General features: G+C 30.7%; 3 protein-coding genes across 3 annotated transcripts; all 3 read right to left on the bottom strand.

The window, feature by feature from the left end:
• Nucleotides 1-2,049: 2,049 nt before the first annotated feature.
• On the bottom strand, nt 2,050-3,205 carry LOC106449310 (elongation of fatty acids protein 3-like). The gene has a single exon (XM_013891086.3). It carries the CDS (start codon nt 3,033-3,035, stop codon nt 2,154-2,156), a length of 882 nt encoding a protein of 293 aa, XP_013746540.1. The 5' UTR covers nt 3,036-3,205; the 3' UTR covers nt 2,050-2,153.
• A 2,624-nt stretch (nt 3,206-5,829) lies between these two features.
• On the bottom strand, nt 5,830-7,152 carry LOC106448000 (calcium uniporter protein 1, mitochondrial-like). Its single transcript, XM_013889940.1, has 2 exons — nt 7,144-7,152; nt 5,830-6,291 (listed from the first exon to the last, which is right to left on the bottom strand). The coding sequence occupies exons 1-2, from the start codon at nt 7,150-7,152 to the stop codon at nt 5,830-5,832; spliced, it is 471 nt and encodes a 156-aa protein (XP_013745394.1).
• An 8,074-nt stretch (nt 7,153-15,226) lies between these two features.
• LOC106449312 (calcium uniporter protein 1, mitochondrial) lies at nt 15,227-17,122 on the bottom strand. The gene is made up of 2 exons (XM_013891088.3): nt 16,418-17,122; nt 15,227-15,989 (listed from the first exon to the last, which is right to left on the bottom strand). Exons 1-2 carry the CDS (start codon nt 17,066-17,068, stop codon nt 15,528-15,530), a joined length of 1,113 nt encoding a protein of 370 aa, XP_013746542.2. The 5' UTR covers nt 17,069-17,122; the 3' UTR covers nt 15,227-15,527.
• Between the last annotated feature and the right edge of the window lie 1,117 nt (nt 17,123-18,239).

Below are 18,239 nucleotides of genomic sequence, written 5' to 3'. Positions count from 1 at the left end.
AGATTTTGGATAATTCTTACTATTATTAATTTTAATCAATTATCTAATCAAATAAATTAAATTTTCGTTTTTATTTTTAATTTAATTATAAATTTTATTTATTAAGGGTATAAACGTTATTAACCACTCTAACTTTTAACGTGAGAGCTCGATTCAAAAAATTTACTTCGCAAATAATAGTATAGATGATGATTTATGAGTTATTCTCATGTTCTAAAAAAATTCTAAAAATATAAATTAACATTAAATGTAATATATGATTTATTACCATATTTTAAAAAGTTTACCAAAAATATAAATTAATATTAAATGTAATTTTCCATGTCATATTAAGCTATAACACATGTCATCAATTTCAGTATTAATGTCTTCTTTGTTTTGTAAAATTGATTGTATAAATGACATGTAGCAAAATCACTTCGCAAATATAGTCTAAGGGATGTATGTATGTATGTATGTAGAGAAAATGACTTATTCATGCCCGAACTAAGAGTCGCTGAGAAAATACATATCCCAACTTTTACTGCATGTCAAAACATACCTTCACTAATCAAAAATTTAAAATTCATGCTTGAACTAGGGATCGATAAACAAATACATACCCCAACTCTTATTGCATGCCAAAACATACCTTAACTAATCAAAATTTTGAAATGTATGCCTAGTCTTTATAAGTCAACGCTAATCTCAATCTATACTATTATTTGAAAATTTATTTTTTGCAACGAATCTCTCACGTTAAAATTTAGAGTCTATGTTATCCTTAATGAGTTTTTATATATATTCTATTATATAATAAAACTAATTTTATATTAAAAATCTTATATATTTTTTAAAAAGTAATTATGATGATTCTTATATATTGTGTTGTTATCTTAAAATAATATTTTACTATTATAAAAGTAAAAAAAAAATTAAGAGAGTAATTTTCCGTAACATAGCTCTCACATTAGAAATTAGAGTGGCAAAAGTCTATGTTATCCTTAATGAAATTTTATATATATTCTATTATATAATAAAACAATTTTATATTTAAAATCTTATATATTTTTTTAAAAATAATTATGCTGATTCTTATATATTGTGTTGTTATCTTAAAATAATATTTTACTATTATAAAAGTAAAAAATAAGAGAAGTGATTTTTTGCAATATTATATTAAAAAATACATAAGATAATTCTTATATATTGTGTTGTTATCTTGAAATAATATTTTACTGTTATGAAAGTTAAATTTTAAGATAAACATAATATCTAAGTAAATATTAATGAAGCAATATATTTGTATAAAGATATTTTCTAAGAAGTGATTTTAAGATATTTTGTATAACTAAATATTATAAGTAAATAATATTTTCATCAAGATAACAACACACTATATAAGAATTATTTTATTTAAAAAAATATATAATATTGTAAAATATCACTTCTTTTAATTTTTTTTTACTTTTATAATAGTAAAATATTATTTTAAGATAACAACATAATATATAAGAATTATCATAATTTTTTTAAAAAAATTATATAAGATTTTTAATATAAAATTCATTTTATTATATAATAGAATATATATAAAAATTCATTAAGGGTAAGATAGACTTTAACCACTCTAGTTTTTAACGTGAGAACTTCGTTGCGAAAAATTATTTCGCAAATAATAGTATAGATTGTGATTAGCGTTGACTTCTAAACCCTAGGTATAAATTTCAAATTTTTGATTAGTTAATGTATGTTTTGGCATGCTATAAGAGTTGAGGTGTGTATTTTTTAATTGATCCCTAGTACATGCATGAATTTTAAATTTATTATTAGTGAAAGTATGATTTGACATACAATAAAAGTTGGGGTATGTATTTTTTCAGCGGCTCATAGTTCGGGCATGAATAAGTCGTTTTCCCTACGTATGTATGTAGTTTACAAAAAAAAAAGTTAATTAACAACTACGAAAGATGTCAATGTTTCAAAAATAGCTAAGTGGTGGTTAGATGATTATTTTTTAAATATTGTGGTAAAGTGTTAGCAATTAAGGCTAGATTAGCAAGAAGGAGAGAGTTACAAAGTTTTTTTATAATAAGTGATTAAGGTTAATATTTGTCTTATTGAGAAGAATAAAAAGGATCAACCCAAGAGCCACCCTAATCCTCGAAAGTTAATTATTTTGCATTACTAGGTTCAAGTTCCGGCGAAGTGTTGATAATATGACGTCGCAACGGCGAATGCATTCTCATGTAAAAATTAAGAAAAAGCAACAAACTCGCACCGTTGAGGACAGAGTTTAAACCCCACGCGCCGATCCCATTGCATCCGCCTTTAATGAGGTGCATCGCAAGAACCCCAGCGTGGGACACGAGATTACAAACCACGAGAAGCAGCTGACAATTCACCACCAACGAAGGAAATGTCGAACCGGGTAAACCAAACCCGGTCCAGAATCTATAACCGTAAACCACAGAGTAAACCAGCGTCGTCGACAGAATGGCTAGAACCTGGTACGACTGCGAGAACTCGAGCCAGAGGAAAGACGTGAACGCCATGGCAGAGTTGCAGAAGAGCTGAGACACGGCGAGTCTCCGGCGACGAAAGACGGCGAAGACCGTGCGGAGCATGTGGAGAAACCGCGTGAGGTAATACACGTAGGACCAGAAGAAGACGCGACCGGAGGCGCGCGTACCGAGCGGGAAGCAGAGGAGCCACTGGAGAGGAGTGGCGGTTTTGCTCCGGCGCCAGAACCACCGTGTGTCACGGATCTCCGCGGCGGCGGAGAGGAGGATTCCGGCGAAAATGGTGGCGGAGAGGATCGACATGAGAAGGCTGTGGATGTCTGGGATGTGGCCTAACGGAACGGAGCGGTTACGGCGGAGGAAGGCGGAGAGGAGGATGTGGAGGGAGGAGGAGACGGCGATGTAGAGAAAGATGGAGGTGATGAGAAAAGACCACGTGGAGCCCCATGATTGGCTGTGGCCCCAGCGGAACCCGACGATGTATGGATGTTCGGAGAGGTAGTAGGTGAGAGAGCTAATCAGAGCCGTGGACATGATCGGGAGGTGGCGGTGATCGTCGGTGACTCTTCTTCTTGTTTACTCCCTCTAGTGTGTTTATATGTGTGCGTGTGTCTTTTTCATATGTAAAGCTCTCTTTACATCATTTTCATTTCCAAATAACTGAGATAAAACAACATAGCTCACAAGATGGCCGGTTTTGTCAAGAAAGCAAGTTGATATGGACCAATGTTATTTGTCACACATGTGCTCGGTACGTGACAAATTAAATTAGGTATGTTATCTATTATCATATCAAATCATATTTTAGAAAACGTTTCTAAAAGCTTAAGATTTTGGTCTAAATTTGATTTTATTATATCTTCGGAATAGGAAACAATATTTGGATATCTTTGAAATCAAAAGGGAATCAAGAATAATTGGTACGCGATAAGTTGGTAATTACTCGCATTCAAAACCCAAACACCTCTGGACTAAAGGAGAGTTTGAGTCGGTCAATATGCATGAGTTTTTACTTCATGGCTAGGATGGAATATGCGTCGGGCGACTATTACGAAGATGGATAATCAGTAGTAAGTAGTAACGAGTTATTAAATTATTATTTCACACCATTTGATGAACAGCTAAGACATATATCTGATACGTATCCACTAAAATAATTTTAAATAATAGTGCTAGTCTTATTTGGGAGGTATAACCGTATAACTTCTTTTAGTACCACACTTTTTTACTGGTACTAGTACATAGGGGTGGTCACTTTACGATATCTGAAGCCGCATCCGAACTTAATCCGAAAAATCTGAACCGATGTAGCAAAATATCCGAACGGATATTTATTGGATCCAATTTTGGTCAATATCGAAATGGGTCACGATCAAAGACATGGATCGAAACATACCAAAGCCCACAACCAAAATCGAGCTCGAGAAAGGAGCCATAAAAATCGCGCAACAAGAAGCTAAGATCGCGGAGCTACCACGGAGATCTCACAGTCGATTCGCTATAAAGGAAGGAGAAGAAACAAGAAAGAGGACACGTTCAAAACCCTAGAGAGAGCTTTACATTCACATCGATCTTATTGTCTTTCCATTTTTAGATTCCAACTAGATCGAACTTGTTTGTATCAATCGATCTAATTCAACTTATTGTATTCGATTTCAATTATCAATAAAGTCTATTTTTGCCTACCGGAAACTATTTAACATCGTTGTGTTCTAAAGATATCGTTGCCCACATCATTTATCTTTCCTAGATCAACCCTGATAATTATCAAATACTTTGTGTAGAATTTAGGTTCTACAGTATTGAATTAGGAGAGATTAGATATCCGAATACGAATGGATATCCGAAGATAACGAACATATGTATAATTAACCTTATATTTCTAGTTTACATCTCTCATTTTATAAAAAAATATTTATATTGATACTACAAATATTTTAAGTTCATATGATATACATACAATTACGGAGAAAATAATTTGCTACTCACTTAAAATGCATGCCAAATTTTTTATTTCAAAAATTAACAAAAAATTAAATCCAAAATTTAAAAACATTAACCAAATTAATGTATTTTTAGTTTCAAAATGTTATGTCCAAATCTATTAACCATTCAATCTATTAAAAATAAAAAATTAGTTAAGTGAAAGTTATATTTTTAAATACAAGAAATTCGAGAAATGAAAAATTTAATATATTTTTTTTCCAAATCTAAATATCCGAACCCGATCCGAAATAACCGAATCCGAACTAAAAATATCTGAACCCGACCCAAAGTTCAGAAATACCTGAACGAGTTCTACACCTTTATACCGAAATATCCGAAAATCCAAAACATCTGAACCCGAACGGGTATCCGAACGCTCACCCTTACCAGTACACTATGGCTTTGATTGATAATTAATAATAGAGTAAGAATGAAAAAAATAAATGGTTGAAAACGGAGGAGAGAAAAGTGAGGATGGGAGTAAAATTTTACTCTAGTTTGGAATAAATGGGCTGAAATCAGGTGAAAGTAAAGTAACTCAGCTGAAATTAGTTTTTCCTCCACTTTATTATCGTTAAAAATACTTTACAATCACATTCTATGAGTTATTTGAGTTTAACGTAGTTGAATGATACGTAATCAAACAACAGGATTAAGTATTAGTTGTCGGTTATCGTAATCGTTGTTGTGTCAAGGCCGGTATTACATCTCTTTGTTAATTCACAATGAGTAATTTGGGTTATTGGTATTGTCCACCTGATTCATAGTATATGCGATAAGTGACGTTTGACCTACCAAACTCGAGATTTCTTTTATTTACACGGTCGTAATTGATTTCTCGTGAATTAATTTTAAAAGGGACTTGGACGGTGAGCTTACAAGTTACAACAACAACTACCACGCAACCCATGTTCTGTCAATCATTTTAGCTAGTCCGACGAATTCAAATGTAATTAGGCAACGTTACACATGTTGCTATACGGATAAAACGCTACTGTATTGTATATACCGGTACTAAACTAATACAAACGCGACGATATGATACATTAGCCTTATTGAGATTATGTGGATACAATAAATCATATACAATTAAAAATTAAGAACCCCAGACTCGAGAAATGAAAGTCCATACATGATAATACTGTACTTTCAGTATTTATTACATAGTATACATTATATTAGATATATTATCTACTCTTCCAAAAGATAACATAAACCGCACCTATTCGAACACTTTGTTTTGTTTTCTTTCACAGTTTTGGGGTTGTTAATAGTATATCTTTATCAGGTTAGGACAACGAGACACCATCACGGTATGTAACAAAATCCCCTTAATCAAAGATTAATTCTGTATACTTCCAATAATCTTGGAAACAACAGCTGAAGAAGGTTTTGGATAAAACAGCTTCTTCAGCTCATCGTACCTCTCAACATCAAAATTTTGAGCCTCCATCAGTTTCCTCTGTTTAGACTCGAACCTGCTTTGGTAAAACCCTTCAAAGGAAGGCTCTTTCGAGGTCCTGAGTAAAAAAGGAGTAACCGGCCATGAAGTATATAGATGTGACATAAAAACATATTGGCTCCATAACGTCCATGTGAGTTCCCAGAAGGTTAGCCTCATGAACAATGCGGTCTGGAGGATCATGTAACCAAGACCAGCCTGAAGCTCTCTTCTCACCAAGGAATGTGATTTCTGGTCAATGGCCTTCTTTATGGCTTCAAGCTCTTTTAGATCCTTTCTTCTTGGGTCGTTTGGGTTACGGATCTGTGGTAAAGGAAGCAGGCACTCGATGGACTTGGTTACCTGATCACACACAAGACGAAAACATAAATAACTTTTGGTTTTAACAAGAAATTCACCATCTCTACTATTAAGCTTTAATAGACATGACTAGCATTTAAAACACACAAGACGGCTTTGTGATCAATGAGACTAATGTTACAGAGGATGATGTTTATTTATGTGTACTTATATTTGGAAATCCGGTAATATTGAAAGTTGACGTGTTGCCACATTTTCCATTTAATCTTTGCAAAATTGGTGAAAGGTTTTGTATTATTTGGTTGATTTTGGTGATACAATTATGACTATCTATACAATTATGGATTTGGTTACCTGAGACTAATGACTAATTTGTCAATAATCCAAATTAATGTTCTAAGAATCCCTTATATACTAAAGCACAAGTCACATTTCCAATAAAATGATGACAAGTGGAATTTTTTTAAAAAAATTAAAAATTAAAAAACCAACTAATAGTTTACGTAATGGTTAAAATTTTAAGCCAACTACAAAATTAAACAATTGTAATGAAAATAATTCTCTAACAATAAAGAACCCCACTAGCTCTAATTTCATGGCACGAACCAAACTGTTTCATTGCCTATATAACTATCACTTAACCTTTTGTATTTGTTCTCTCTTTTTTTCTTAATCGTTTATTTTTTTCATCACGTTTCTTTTAGTTTTAGAGCAACAAATTTTTCTTGATTCTTACAAAAATAAAACTAAAAGATCCGCAAACCTGATGTGGCAATGTAAGGCTTCTTCCCCGAGAGATGATGTTATCCATATCATATTTTTTATTTGTGTTTGCTTAATATCTTTGGATTTTACTCTGTTCTCTAATTCTATCATCGCCTTGATTTATCAAACCTCACCCATTTACGCGCAAGATTTTCTTCAAAACCTCAAGGTTATTAATTTGCAAAACACAAAAACACAAAGGTCATCTTCTTTTCGAAAATGAAAATGTGAGACAGATAAAAAAAATGGATATACCAAAGTTTTCTTTGTCTCATATATGTTACTTTTCAAAAAACAATTTTATTTGTGTAGGTTTTATATGATTAGATTTTGTTTTATCTCATAACTAATAAATAATTACTAGTTGATGTTCTGCACCCTGTGCGGATTAATATATATATATATATATATATATATACCTAACATTTTGTTACTTTTAATGTTTCTTTTTAACAAAATTTAACTATTAAATTATAAAATTTCAAAATTCATATTAGTAATCAATGTATTAAATTATGTTCTTTTGTTTCATTGTTTTATTTTTTATTTATGTGATGTAGATTTTGAATCAAAATCTTTTCTAATAGCAATAAGTAAATTAGGAAATTTGTATTTGAAATTAAACACACATTGTATTTGGACTGAAAAGAAATCATGTGGCAGTGAAAGGATTATAAAAATCACAAATATAACACATTAACAAAATAACGATAGTCTAGGATGTTTAATCTAGTAAAACTGAACCATTTAAAAACGAACCACAGTATATAGATATGGTTCTGTATATTAAGCGATCAAATCGATGAAACCAAAAAACCCGATTTATTCAGATAAATTAGTATACTCATATAGATATTTTATAATAATATGTATTTGATCAATATTTCAAATAAAAATCAGAGAAACTGACTGTGATTTTAGTCACTAAAATTATAGAATCAATCATAGACTTAAATAACCCTAACCTTATTATGGTTCCAACTGCAATGATAAACATTTTGGCTTGAGCCTCCTTTGAATCTCTAGGCAGTGATAAACATTTGATAACTCCTGAATCACAAAGTTCAACTGCAATGAATTCAGAAGTGACAATACATCAGATACTTTGCTCCTTCCCAAATATGTTTATTTCCACTGTATCAGCTCAGCCTAACAACTAAAGAGCGTTTCCATTCCCTTAACCACGCTTGACCTCTTTTCCTTGAATTGTTGCTCTAGAGGCCTAAGAGAGTGAGGAAGGTAAAACCCTCTCTCTTACTACTGACTCAACACCATAATCACTCTTCAGTCTCCACTGTCTGTTGAATAACAATTTGCCCTAGATTCTGAGCCGATCTGCAGCAATGAGGACTTGTATGACCTCCGACGTAGACGTGGTGATACCCAAATGAAGTTTAATGTTAATTAGCCACCACAACTGCAGCATAAGTTTTATCCTTTAAATTTTACTAGATTTTGACCCGCGCTTAGAAATCGCGGGATCCGTTTTATTAATAGAAATATTATTTATAAAGTTTATTTATTTTACCTTTTTATTTAACTTTTAGTTTAATTTTAATTATTTAAATTTAAAATAGGATAATTATCTAAGTTTTTTTTTAAATAGCTATAATGTTTAAAATATATGTCCTGAAAGGATGCATATACGTTTATTAATATGGTAGATAAAAAAGAAAACATCATTCTTTTGTTTCTGTAATGTTTAATTTATTTCAGTTATTAGTATTGGTTAATATGTGGAGGTATATTTTTTGAATGGTTTGATATTACAAAAATATTTATATTTTCATAATTTTTGTGTTACACACGATAATAAATCAAAATTCAAAAGCGAGGTCTGTAGCAATGAACAAAACATTGAAATGTCTCTGTAGCTGAAACTAAGAAAGTTTGAGTAGTTTGATTGTCTCTATATTCAAATGTCAATCAGAAAATCTCACACACACGCACGAATGAATCATATATAGTTAAAAAGAAATCATCTATTCTATTAAAACACAAGTATGACAAGTTGATATTAGTTCAGTCCAAATATTATTTTCTTTAATAACTATGTTTTTATATGATAACTGTATCTAACGATAATATACATAGATGACCACCACATCAGTTCTCCTAATAACCACGACATGATCACGTCTTATAAGTTATAACCGCCTCAATATATTTCTGTTTTCTTTTTTTTTTGCTAAAATTATATATTTCTGTTTTTAATCAAATATTAAATAAAGATGCAAATAATCAAACATCAAATAAAGATGCAAATATATACTAAAAATATGATTTGTTTTAGGGTGAGAAACTAAAAGAAAGTTACTTCCGTTTTTATGATTTGTTTCCTAATATTCTGGACCATATAAAATCTATTTTCTAACGATGGACGTTCAGGTACCTATTCGGGTTCGGTTCGGATCTATACGGGTTTCGGATTTTCGAGTTGAAAGATTTCAGCCCCATTTGAGTATTTTCTAGATTGTAGTTCGGGTTTGGTTCGGATCTTTGCGGGTTCAGTTCCAGTTCGGATAATCCAATTCAATTATTTTTAAAATTTGAAAATTTAATATATGCTTTAAATTTCTCAAAATCTATAAATAAAGTAATATATTACACAAATCACATTTCCAATAAAATGATGACAAGTGGAATTTTTTTAAAAAAATTAAAAATTAAAAAACCAACTAATAGTTTACGTAATGGTTAAAATTTTAAGCCAACTACAAAATTAAACAATTGTAATGAAAATAATTCTCTAACAATAAAGAACCCCACTAGCTCTAATTTCATGGCACGAACCAAACTGTTTCATTGCCTATATAACTATCACTTAACCTTTTTTATTTGTTCTCTCTTTTTTTCTTAATCGTTTATTTTTTTCATCACGTTTCTTTTGGTTTTAGAGCAACAAATTTTTCTTGATTCTTACAAAAATAAAACTAAAAGATCCGCAAACCTGATGTGGCAATGTAAGGCTTCTTCCCCGAGAGATGTTGTTATCCATATCATATTTTTTATTTGTGTTTGCTTAATATCTTTGGATTTTACTCTGTTCTCTAATTCTATCATCGCCTTGATTTATCAAACCTCACCCATTTACGCGCAAGATTTTCTTCAAAACCTCAAGGTTATTAATTTGCAAAACACAAAAACACAAAGGTCATCTTCTTTTCGAAAATGAAAATGTGAGACAGATAAAAAAAATGGATATACCAAAGTTTTCTTTGTCTCATATATGTTACTCTTCAAAAATCTTTTTTATTTGTGTAGGTTTTATATGATTAGATTTTGTTTTATCTCATAACTAATAAATAATTACTAGTTGATGTTCTGCACCCTGTGCGGATTAATATATATACCTAACATTTTGTTACTTTTAATGTTTCTTTTTAACAAAATTTAATTATTAAATTATAAAATTTCAAAATTCATATTAGTAATCAATGTATTAAATTATGTTCTTTTGTTTCATTGTTTTATTTTTTATTTATGTGATGTAGATTTTGAATCAAAATCTTTTCTAATAGCAATAAGTAAATTAGGAAATTTGTATTTGAAATTAAACACACATTGTATTTGGACTGAAAAGAAATCATGTGGCAGTGAAAGGATTATAAAAATCACAAATATAACACATTAACAAAATAACGATAGTCTAGGATGTTTAATCTAGTAAAACTGAACCATTTAAAAACGAACCACAGTATATAGATATGGTTCTGTATATTAAGCGATCAAATCGAATAAACCAAAAAATCCGATTTATTCAGATAAATTAGTATACTCATATAGATATTTTATAATAATATGTATTTGATCAATATTTCAAATAAAAATCAGAGAAACTGACTGTGATTTTAGTCACTAAAATTATAGAATCAATCATAGACTTAAATAACCCTAACCTTATTATGGTTCCAACTGCAATGATAAACATTTTGGCTTGAGCCTCCTTTGAATCTCTAGGCAGTGATAAACATTTGATAACTCCTGAATCACAAAGTTCAACTGCAATGAATTCAGAAGTGACAATACATCAGATACTTTGCTCCTTCCCAAATATGTTTATTTCCACTGTATCAGCTCAGCCTAACAACTAAAGAGCGTTTCCATTCCCTTAACCACACTTGACCTCTTTTCCTTGAATTGTTGCTCTAGAGGCCTAAGAGAGTGAGGAAGGTAAAACCCTCCCTCTTACTACTGACTCAACACCATAATCACTCTTCAGTCTCCACTGTCTGTTGAATAACAATTTGCCCTAGATTCTGAGCCGATCTGCAGCAATGAGGACTTGTATGACCTCCGACGTAGACGTGGTGATACCCAAATGAAGTTTAATGTTAATTAGCCACCACAACTGCAGCATAAGTTTTATCCTTTAAATTTTACTAGATTTTGACCTGCCCTTAGAAATCGCGGGTTCCGTTTTATTAAAAGAAATATTATTTATAAAGTTTATTTATTTAACCTTTTTATTTAACTTTTAGTTTAATTTTAATTATTTAAATTTAAAATAGGATAATTATATAAGTTTTTTTTTAAATAGCTATAATGTTTAAAATATATGTCCTGAAAGGATGCATATACGTTTATTAATATGGTAGATAAAAATGAAAACATCATTCTTTTTTTTCTGTAATGTTTAATTTATTTCAGTTATTAGTATTGGTTAATATGTGGAGGTATATTTTTTGAATGGTTTGATATTACAAAAATATTTATATTTTCATAATTTTTGTGTTACACACGATAATAAATCAAAATTCAAAAGCGCGGTCTGTAGCAATGAACAAAACATTGAAATGTCTCTGTAGCTGAAACTAAGAAAGTTTGAGTAGTTTGATTGTCTCTATATTCAAATGTCAATCAGAAAATCTCACACACACGCACGAATGAATCATATATAGTTAAAAAGAAATCATCTATTCTATTAAAACACAAGTATGACAAGTTGATATTAGTTCAGTCCAAATATTATTTTCTTTAATAACTATGTTTTTATATGATAACTGCATCTAACGATAATATACATAGATGACCACCACATCAGTTCTCCTAATAACCACGACATGATCACGTCTTATAAGTTATAACCGCCTCAATATATTTATGTTTTCTTTTTTTTTTTGCTAAAATTATATATTTCTGTTTTTAATCAAATATTAAATAAAAATGCAAATAATCAAACATCAAATAAAGATGCAAATATATACTAAAAATATGATTTGTTTTCGGGTGAGAAACTAAAAGAAAGTTACTTCCGTTTTTATGATTTGTTTCCTAATATTCTGGACCATATAAAATCTATTTTCTAACGATGGACGTTCAGGTACCTATTCGGGTTCGGTTCGGATCTATACGGGTTTCGGATTTTCGAGTTGAAAGATTTCAGCCCCATTTGAGTATTTTCTAGATTGTAGTTCGGGTTTGGTTCGGATCTTTGCGGGTTCAGTTCCAGTTCGGATAATCCAATTCAATTATTTTTAAAATTTGAAAATTTAATATATGCTTTAAATTTCTCAAAATCTATAAATAAAGTAATATATTACACAAAATCTATAAATAAAATAATATATTACATATAAATTTGAATAGCATATGTCAAAATACTTAAATTAACATATAAATTGTTTTGGTTTGAATATTTGGATTGCGAATCAATAAATATTTTAAGTACTTTTAGTGTTTTGAGTATATTTGAGCTATTTTGAACATGTATTTTTGATTATATATATATATATTTTTAAGTATTTTGGACAACTTAAAAGTATGTTACATATTTTGAATGTTTTAATGTACATTAAATCTAAAAGTAATTAATATATATAAGTATATAAATTTATTTCGGATATAATCAGGTATCCGAAATACTTCGGTTCGGGTTTGGTTTAAGTTCTTTAAATACCAAAATTTTAATATTACTAATCTACATTATTGTCAAACAATTTCTATAATTTGTTATATCTTTTAATAAAACACCTACTTAGGTTTAGAAATAAAATGTGGGAAATTAAAATTGTTATCATATATGAAACTACAAAAAGATAACATATTGCAAAATTTAAGAATAAAAATTAAAAAAAAATCCCAAACATATATGACACAAGTGTATACTTACGAAATTTTATTTATTTAATATACTTTAAAAGTTATCTGTTCTATTAAATTCATGTCATACAAAAATATGATTATACAAACACACAAACATATAAACTATACCAGGTTAAAAAATCAAAAACAAAAAAATATACCCGCCCTCTTGAGGGCGGGTCAATCTCTAGTTTCATTACTTAAAACGAAAAGCACATGATAATATATTGTGTTGCATGTTTTGAAGAATGTATTCAAAAATAAAATAACAAACATGGCTACATTAATTACAAAGTGGTGGAGCGAGTGGTTAAAATAAAATCGGTTACTTTCACCTTAATAATAACTAGATCTAGACCCGCCCGACCGGGCGGGTGTTTTTTTCTGTTTACTTAATGCAATTAAAATTTTTTACACCTTATATAATGTATCAAATTTTTATACAAATGATGAAAAAAATACATCACATAATACAAATATTGCTGTAACATAATTTGATCACACTGTGGCATTTCTAATGTTTTACTTGTTATTTATTGTAGATCATCACTTAATCATCCTGATCTACTTTACTAAAATTCAAAAAAATACAAAGAGTAGAACTAACAGTTTGATCAGCTAAAACCATTTCTAATGTTTCATCAGCGTAAGGTGGGTTTTGCATCCATGAGTGAATCAGTTTCACTTGAACACGCCACACATCCTTAAAGGGTTTAAGATCGCTGATCAAATGAAATATTTTATTAACAGACATGATTTTTTTGTGAGGTAAGTCGTAAAAGAATGTGTAGAATGAGTTTGTACTCGGGTAGAATATATAGTAGAGGGACAATACCCTAGTTGAAAATAAATATCTTTGCTTATTTTACAAGTCATATTAGGCGAAATAAATGAAAAGAATATTTTGTTGATTCTGTTTCTTGTTTTTGAAATTATGGTAAAATCTTAATGGTTACGATTTGAAATAGGAAATGATAAGATCTTGTGCTTGTTCCGCAAGTGTGTGGGTCAATTTTTTTACCGCAATACAAAACGCTAAAATTGAGGAAATATCTTAACCACCCTCGCAAGGCATCACTTGGTTGCATTAGTATGCAGAATATGTTGTTGAAATTCGAATATTGTGTTTATTATTTAGTAGTTATGGATCAAATTTTATATATATATTCCTTGTTCCAAAACTGAAGGGGAAAATCTTATTTAGAAACAAATTAGTAAATTCTGCAAATATTTCTAATTTTTTTTTCCGAAGATTGTTAGGGAAACAACTTTTCAATTCAAAAATATTAGATTTTAATAAGATATATAATGATTATTAATTGTTTGGACATATGGAAGTCAGTGGAATATTTCAATATAATAAGGTGGTTACAAATATGCTACAGACACCACCATAAATTAAGTGAACTGAAATTGTTCAAACTCGTGTGAGTATCATTGTTAATTTTTCTTAGTTTAATTACTTATAAAACTTATATAATTTGATGTTCGTGCAGGTTAAGTAAGCTAAGGATGGGATTTATATAATAAGCAATGTTAGGGTGTCGATATTGCTGGGGAATTATTTATGTTTGTTCCTTTATTTTAAAATATGTAGTTTGTTTGAGTTTATTAATAATATGTTTTCTTTTTTTGTGGTTCCTTTGAGTTATTTTAGGAAAACAATGAATAAGTAGAAAAGACAATCATTTTTAATGTAAAACTAATTTAATTTTTAATGGCATTTGACTGTAAATATTATGTAACTTTTAGGGTTATTCTATAAGTGTACTTCTGTTTTAATAAAGTAGGTAAATGATTGTGATAAATTTATTGATTTTTAAGTAATGGCATATGTTGTAAATATTAAAAAACTATCAGGGTTAAATATTATTTTACTTCAGTTTTAATAGATTAGATTTGTATCTTTCTACTGTGTTTACCAATACCTACAACGGACTTGGACGGTGAGCTTACAAGTTACAACAACAACTACCACGCGATGCATGTTCTACTTCTATCAATCATTTAAGCAAAGTCCGACGAAATAAGATTAGGCAACTTTATACATGTTGCTATACTAATCTTATACAAACGTGACGATATGATACATTAGCATTATTGAGATTGTCTGGATACAGTAATAGTGTAATACAATCAATAATTTTATCCAATTAAAAAATTAAGAACTTCACACTTTAGAAATCGAAGTTCATATGCATGGAGATTTTGTTAGAAAAAAACTATGATAATAGTTTCGATATTTTTATTACATATACATCATATTAGATATTTTATCTACTCTTCCAGATGTTAACATAAGCCGCACCTATCCGAACACTTTGTTTTCTTTCTTTTCTTTCAAAGTTTTTGGGTTGTTAATAGAATATCTTTCTCGGGTTAGGACAACGAGACATCACGGTATGTAACAATATGCCCTTCATCAAAGATTAATTCTGTATAGTTCTAAGAATCTTGGAAACACAAGCTGAAGAAGGCTTTGGATTAAACAGCTTCTTCAGCTCATCATACCTCCCAGCATCAAAATCTTGAGCCTCCATCAGTTTCCTCTGTTTATCCTCAAACCTGCTTTGGTAAAACCCTTCAAAGGAAGGCTCTTTTGAAGTCCTGAGGAAAAAAGAGTAACCGGCCATGAAGTATATAGATGTGACATAGAAACATATTGGCTCCATAACGTCCCATGTGAGTTCCCAGAAGGTTAGCCTCATGAACAATGCGGTCTGGAGGATCATGAAACCAAGACCAGCCTGAAGCTCTCTCCTCACCAAGAAATGTGATTTCTGGTCAATGACCTTCTTTATGGCTTCAAGCTCTTTTAGCTCCTTTTTTCTTGGGTCCTTTGGGTTACGGATCTGTGTTAAAGGAAGCAGGCCCTCAATGGATTTGGTTACCTGATCACACAGAAGACAAAAACATATAAACTTTTAGTTATAACAACAAATTCACCCACCACCTCTCTAAGCTTTAACTGGACATGATTTTTTTTTTGTCAAACTTGTTTGGACATGATTAGCATTTAAAACACACAAGACAGCTTATGATCAATGATATTATTGACTAATTTGTCAATCATCCAAATCATGTGCGCCTAAACAAATCGTCGGTCATAAACAAAACAAAATTAATTTGACCGAGAAAAGAAAAAAAAATTATAAGACATTTAAAAAAAAAATTGGTGTAGGCGCCTATATATGCCTGCCTAAACATATTTTTCTATAAAATACCTAATTACCACCCAGCAATTTCTTAAACATTGATCTAATTAATGATTATTTGAAATTGGCCAAACTAAATAGAAAGAAGAACAAGAACAAGTTACCTGATCAGGTCTCAAGCACACATAATCTCCCAGAACGATGACGTTTCCTGAATCATCAAGCATCTTCCCTATCCAACTTCCATGAGCAGGATCGGAACAAGAATCATTGCAGACGCTGACGAAATCAGAGTAAGGGATCCAGCTTTGCCCTGTCTCCATCAGCTTCGTTTTCACGACTTCAATCTGCGCAGCTCTAAGCAACTTCTTGGCGTCTTGCACGGTAAGCCCCAAAGCCAACGTCTCCTCCTCCGCCGCGGGTTTCATCGGAGGTGAAAGTCCGTCTAATCGAATCCGGCCCTTGTTCACATCCATCTCTCGAAGCTTATCCATCAAACTCTCCCTAACCGGCACCTTCAGAGTCGTATCCATCCAATTCACGGCGATGTTCTGCCAAAACCTACGTGACACCGACACATCACCAGGCTCCGGATCAACCGTGGCTTCTCCTGGGTCTTTGGGAACCCTGGTCCGCACGGCTAACGAAGACGAGGAGATTCGACAGTTCATGAGACCTTGCAACGACATCTTAGAGATGTTGAACAAACGCTGCGACAAAAGCTTCCCCATAGCCATTGCCAGAATCAAAACAAAATAATCAACAACGAAATCCAGAAAGAAAAACCAAAGAGAAAGAGTGAATTCAATATACATTAAAAAATAATAGCTGGAGCAAGATAGCTTTATATAGGGTACATAAAACCAAAGTCCTCTGTTACAATCTAGTTTACTTTTTGTCTTAAAACAAAATTAACTAAGTGGGCCCGGCACACGTCAGCCGATATATATCAGAACAATTCAATACAATATACTACGTTTCATTTTCCTGAATAATTCTTGAGATATTGGATGGCTGACAACCGTTGGTGATAGCTTGCGGTGCCTCCGCAGCCGTCCGATTAACATTTTGGTTTGTAAATATTATCTTTCTTCGACTATAATGGAAACAACAGATTTTAAAACTAAAAACGTGTCGCCACATATTTTCTGTTTTATCCTTTTTACATATAGTAAGTGAATGGTTATGTTAGAGGAGATGATTTGTTGATTTGTTACTCAAATTGTTTATGGTTTTAACTCAGTTATAGTTTGTAAGGAAAGGTGTCACCATAGTTTCTGACTTTATCTTTTTACATATAGATGATAATGTTAGAAAGGATGGTGTTTATGTGTATGTATATTTGGAAATCCGGTAATACTGAAAGTTGACGTGTTCCGACATTTTCCATTTAGTCTTTGCCATATTGGTGAAAGATTTTGTATTATTTGGTTTATTTTGGTGATACAGTATTAGTTTTATCTTTAAAATAATAATAATAATAACAATAATTATTATAATTATATAAGTTTTTTTATAACTGGTTAGGATAAAGAGTATCAGCATTCAGCAGATAAGATATGTTAACTAAACAAAGAGATAATTATTTTTATGTAGTTTATATACACTGAAAACTATTACAGAAATTACAATGATAATGGAAATCCAAATTACTATTCATTTACAAAATATTTATTGGTCTCTTTAAAATCAATATAGTTGATATAAATTCAAGTCATTTTGTAAGAAATTAAATGATAAATTTATTTTAGTAGCACTTCATTTTCTTTTTCAACCCAATTCTATAAAGTTATAAAACAATGCTGGAAAATCATGCAAGTGACAATTTGTTTCGTTGCGCAAGTGGCCAGTTTCTTGTTGCGAGATTTATACTTTTTATACGATCTATTGCATGTGTTCTTTTTATAGTCACAAAATATTATGGGATGCAATTTTGTTTATAAGCACTACAAATATATGCACCTCAATATATTAAACCAACTATAA

This window comes from Brassica napus, chromosome A3 (assembly GCF_020379485.1).
Source record: "Brassica napus cultivar Da-Ae chromosome A3, Da-Ae, whole genome shotgun sequence".
Classification (NCBI taxonomy): Eukaryota; Viridiplantae; Streptophyta; class Magnoliopsida; order Brassicales; family Brassicaceae; genus Brassica; species Brassica napus.
The sequence above is the reverse complement of the archived record's forward strand: the minus strand, read 5'-3'. Positions and strand labels throughout refer to the sequence as shown.

What these genes read in the sequence shown, in the direction of transcription:
- LOC106449310 (XM_013891086.3), bottom strand. Translation starts at nt 3,035, where the DNA reads ATGTCCACGGCTCTGATTAGCTCTCTCACCTACTACCTCTCCGAACAT.
- LOC106449312 (XM_013891088.3), bottom strand. Translation starts at nt 17,068, where the DNA reads ATGTATATTGAATTCACTCTTTCTCTTTGGTTTTTCTTTCTGGATTTC. An exon ending in TGTGCTTGAGACCTGATCAG is followed by an intron (nt 15,990 to 16,417) that starts GTAACTTGTTCT and finishes CTGTGTGATCAG; the next exon opens with GTAACCAAATCCATTGAGGG.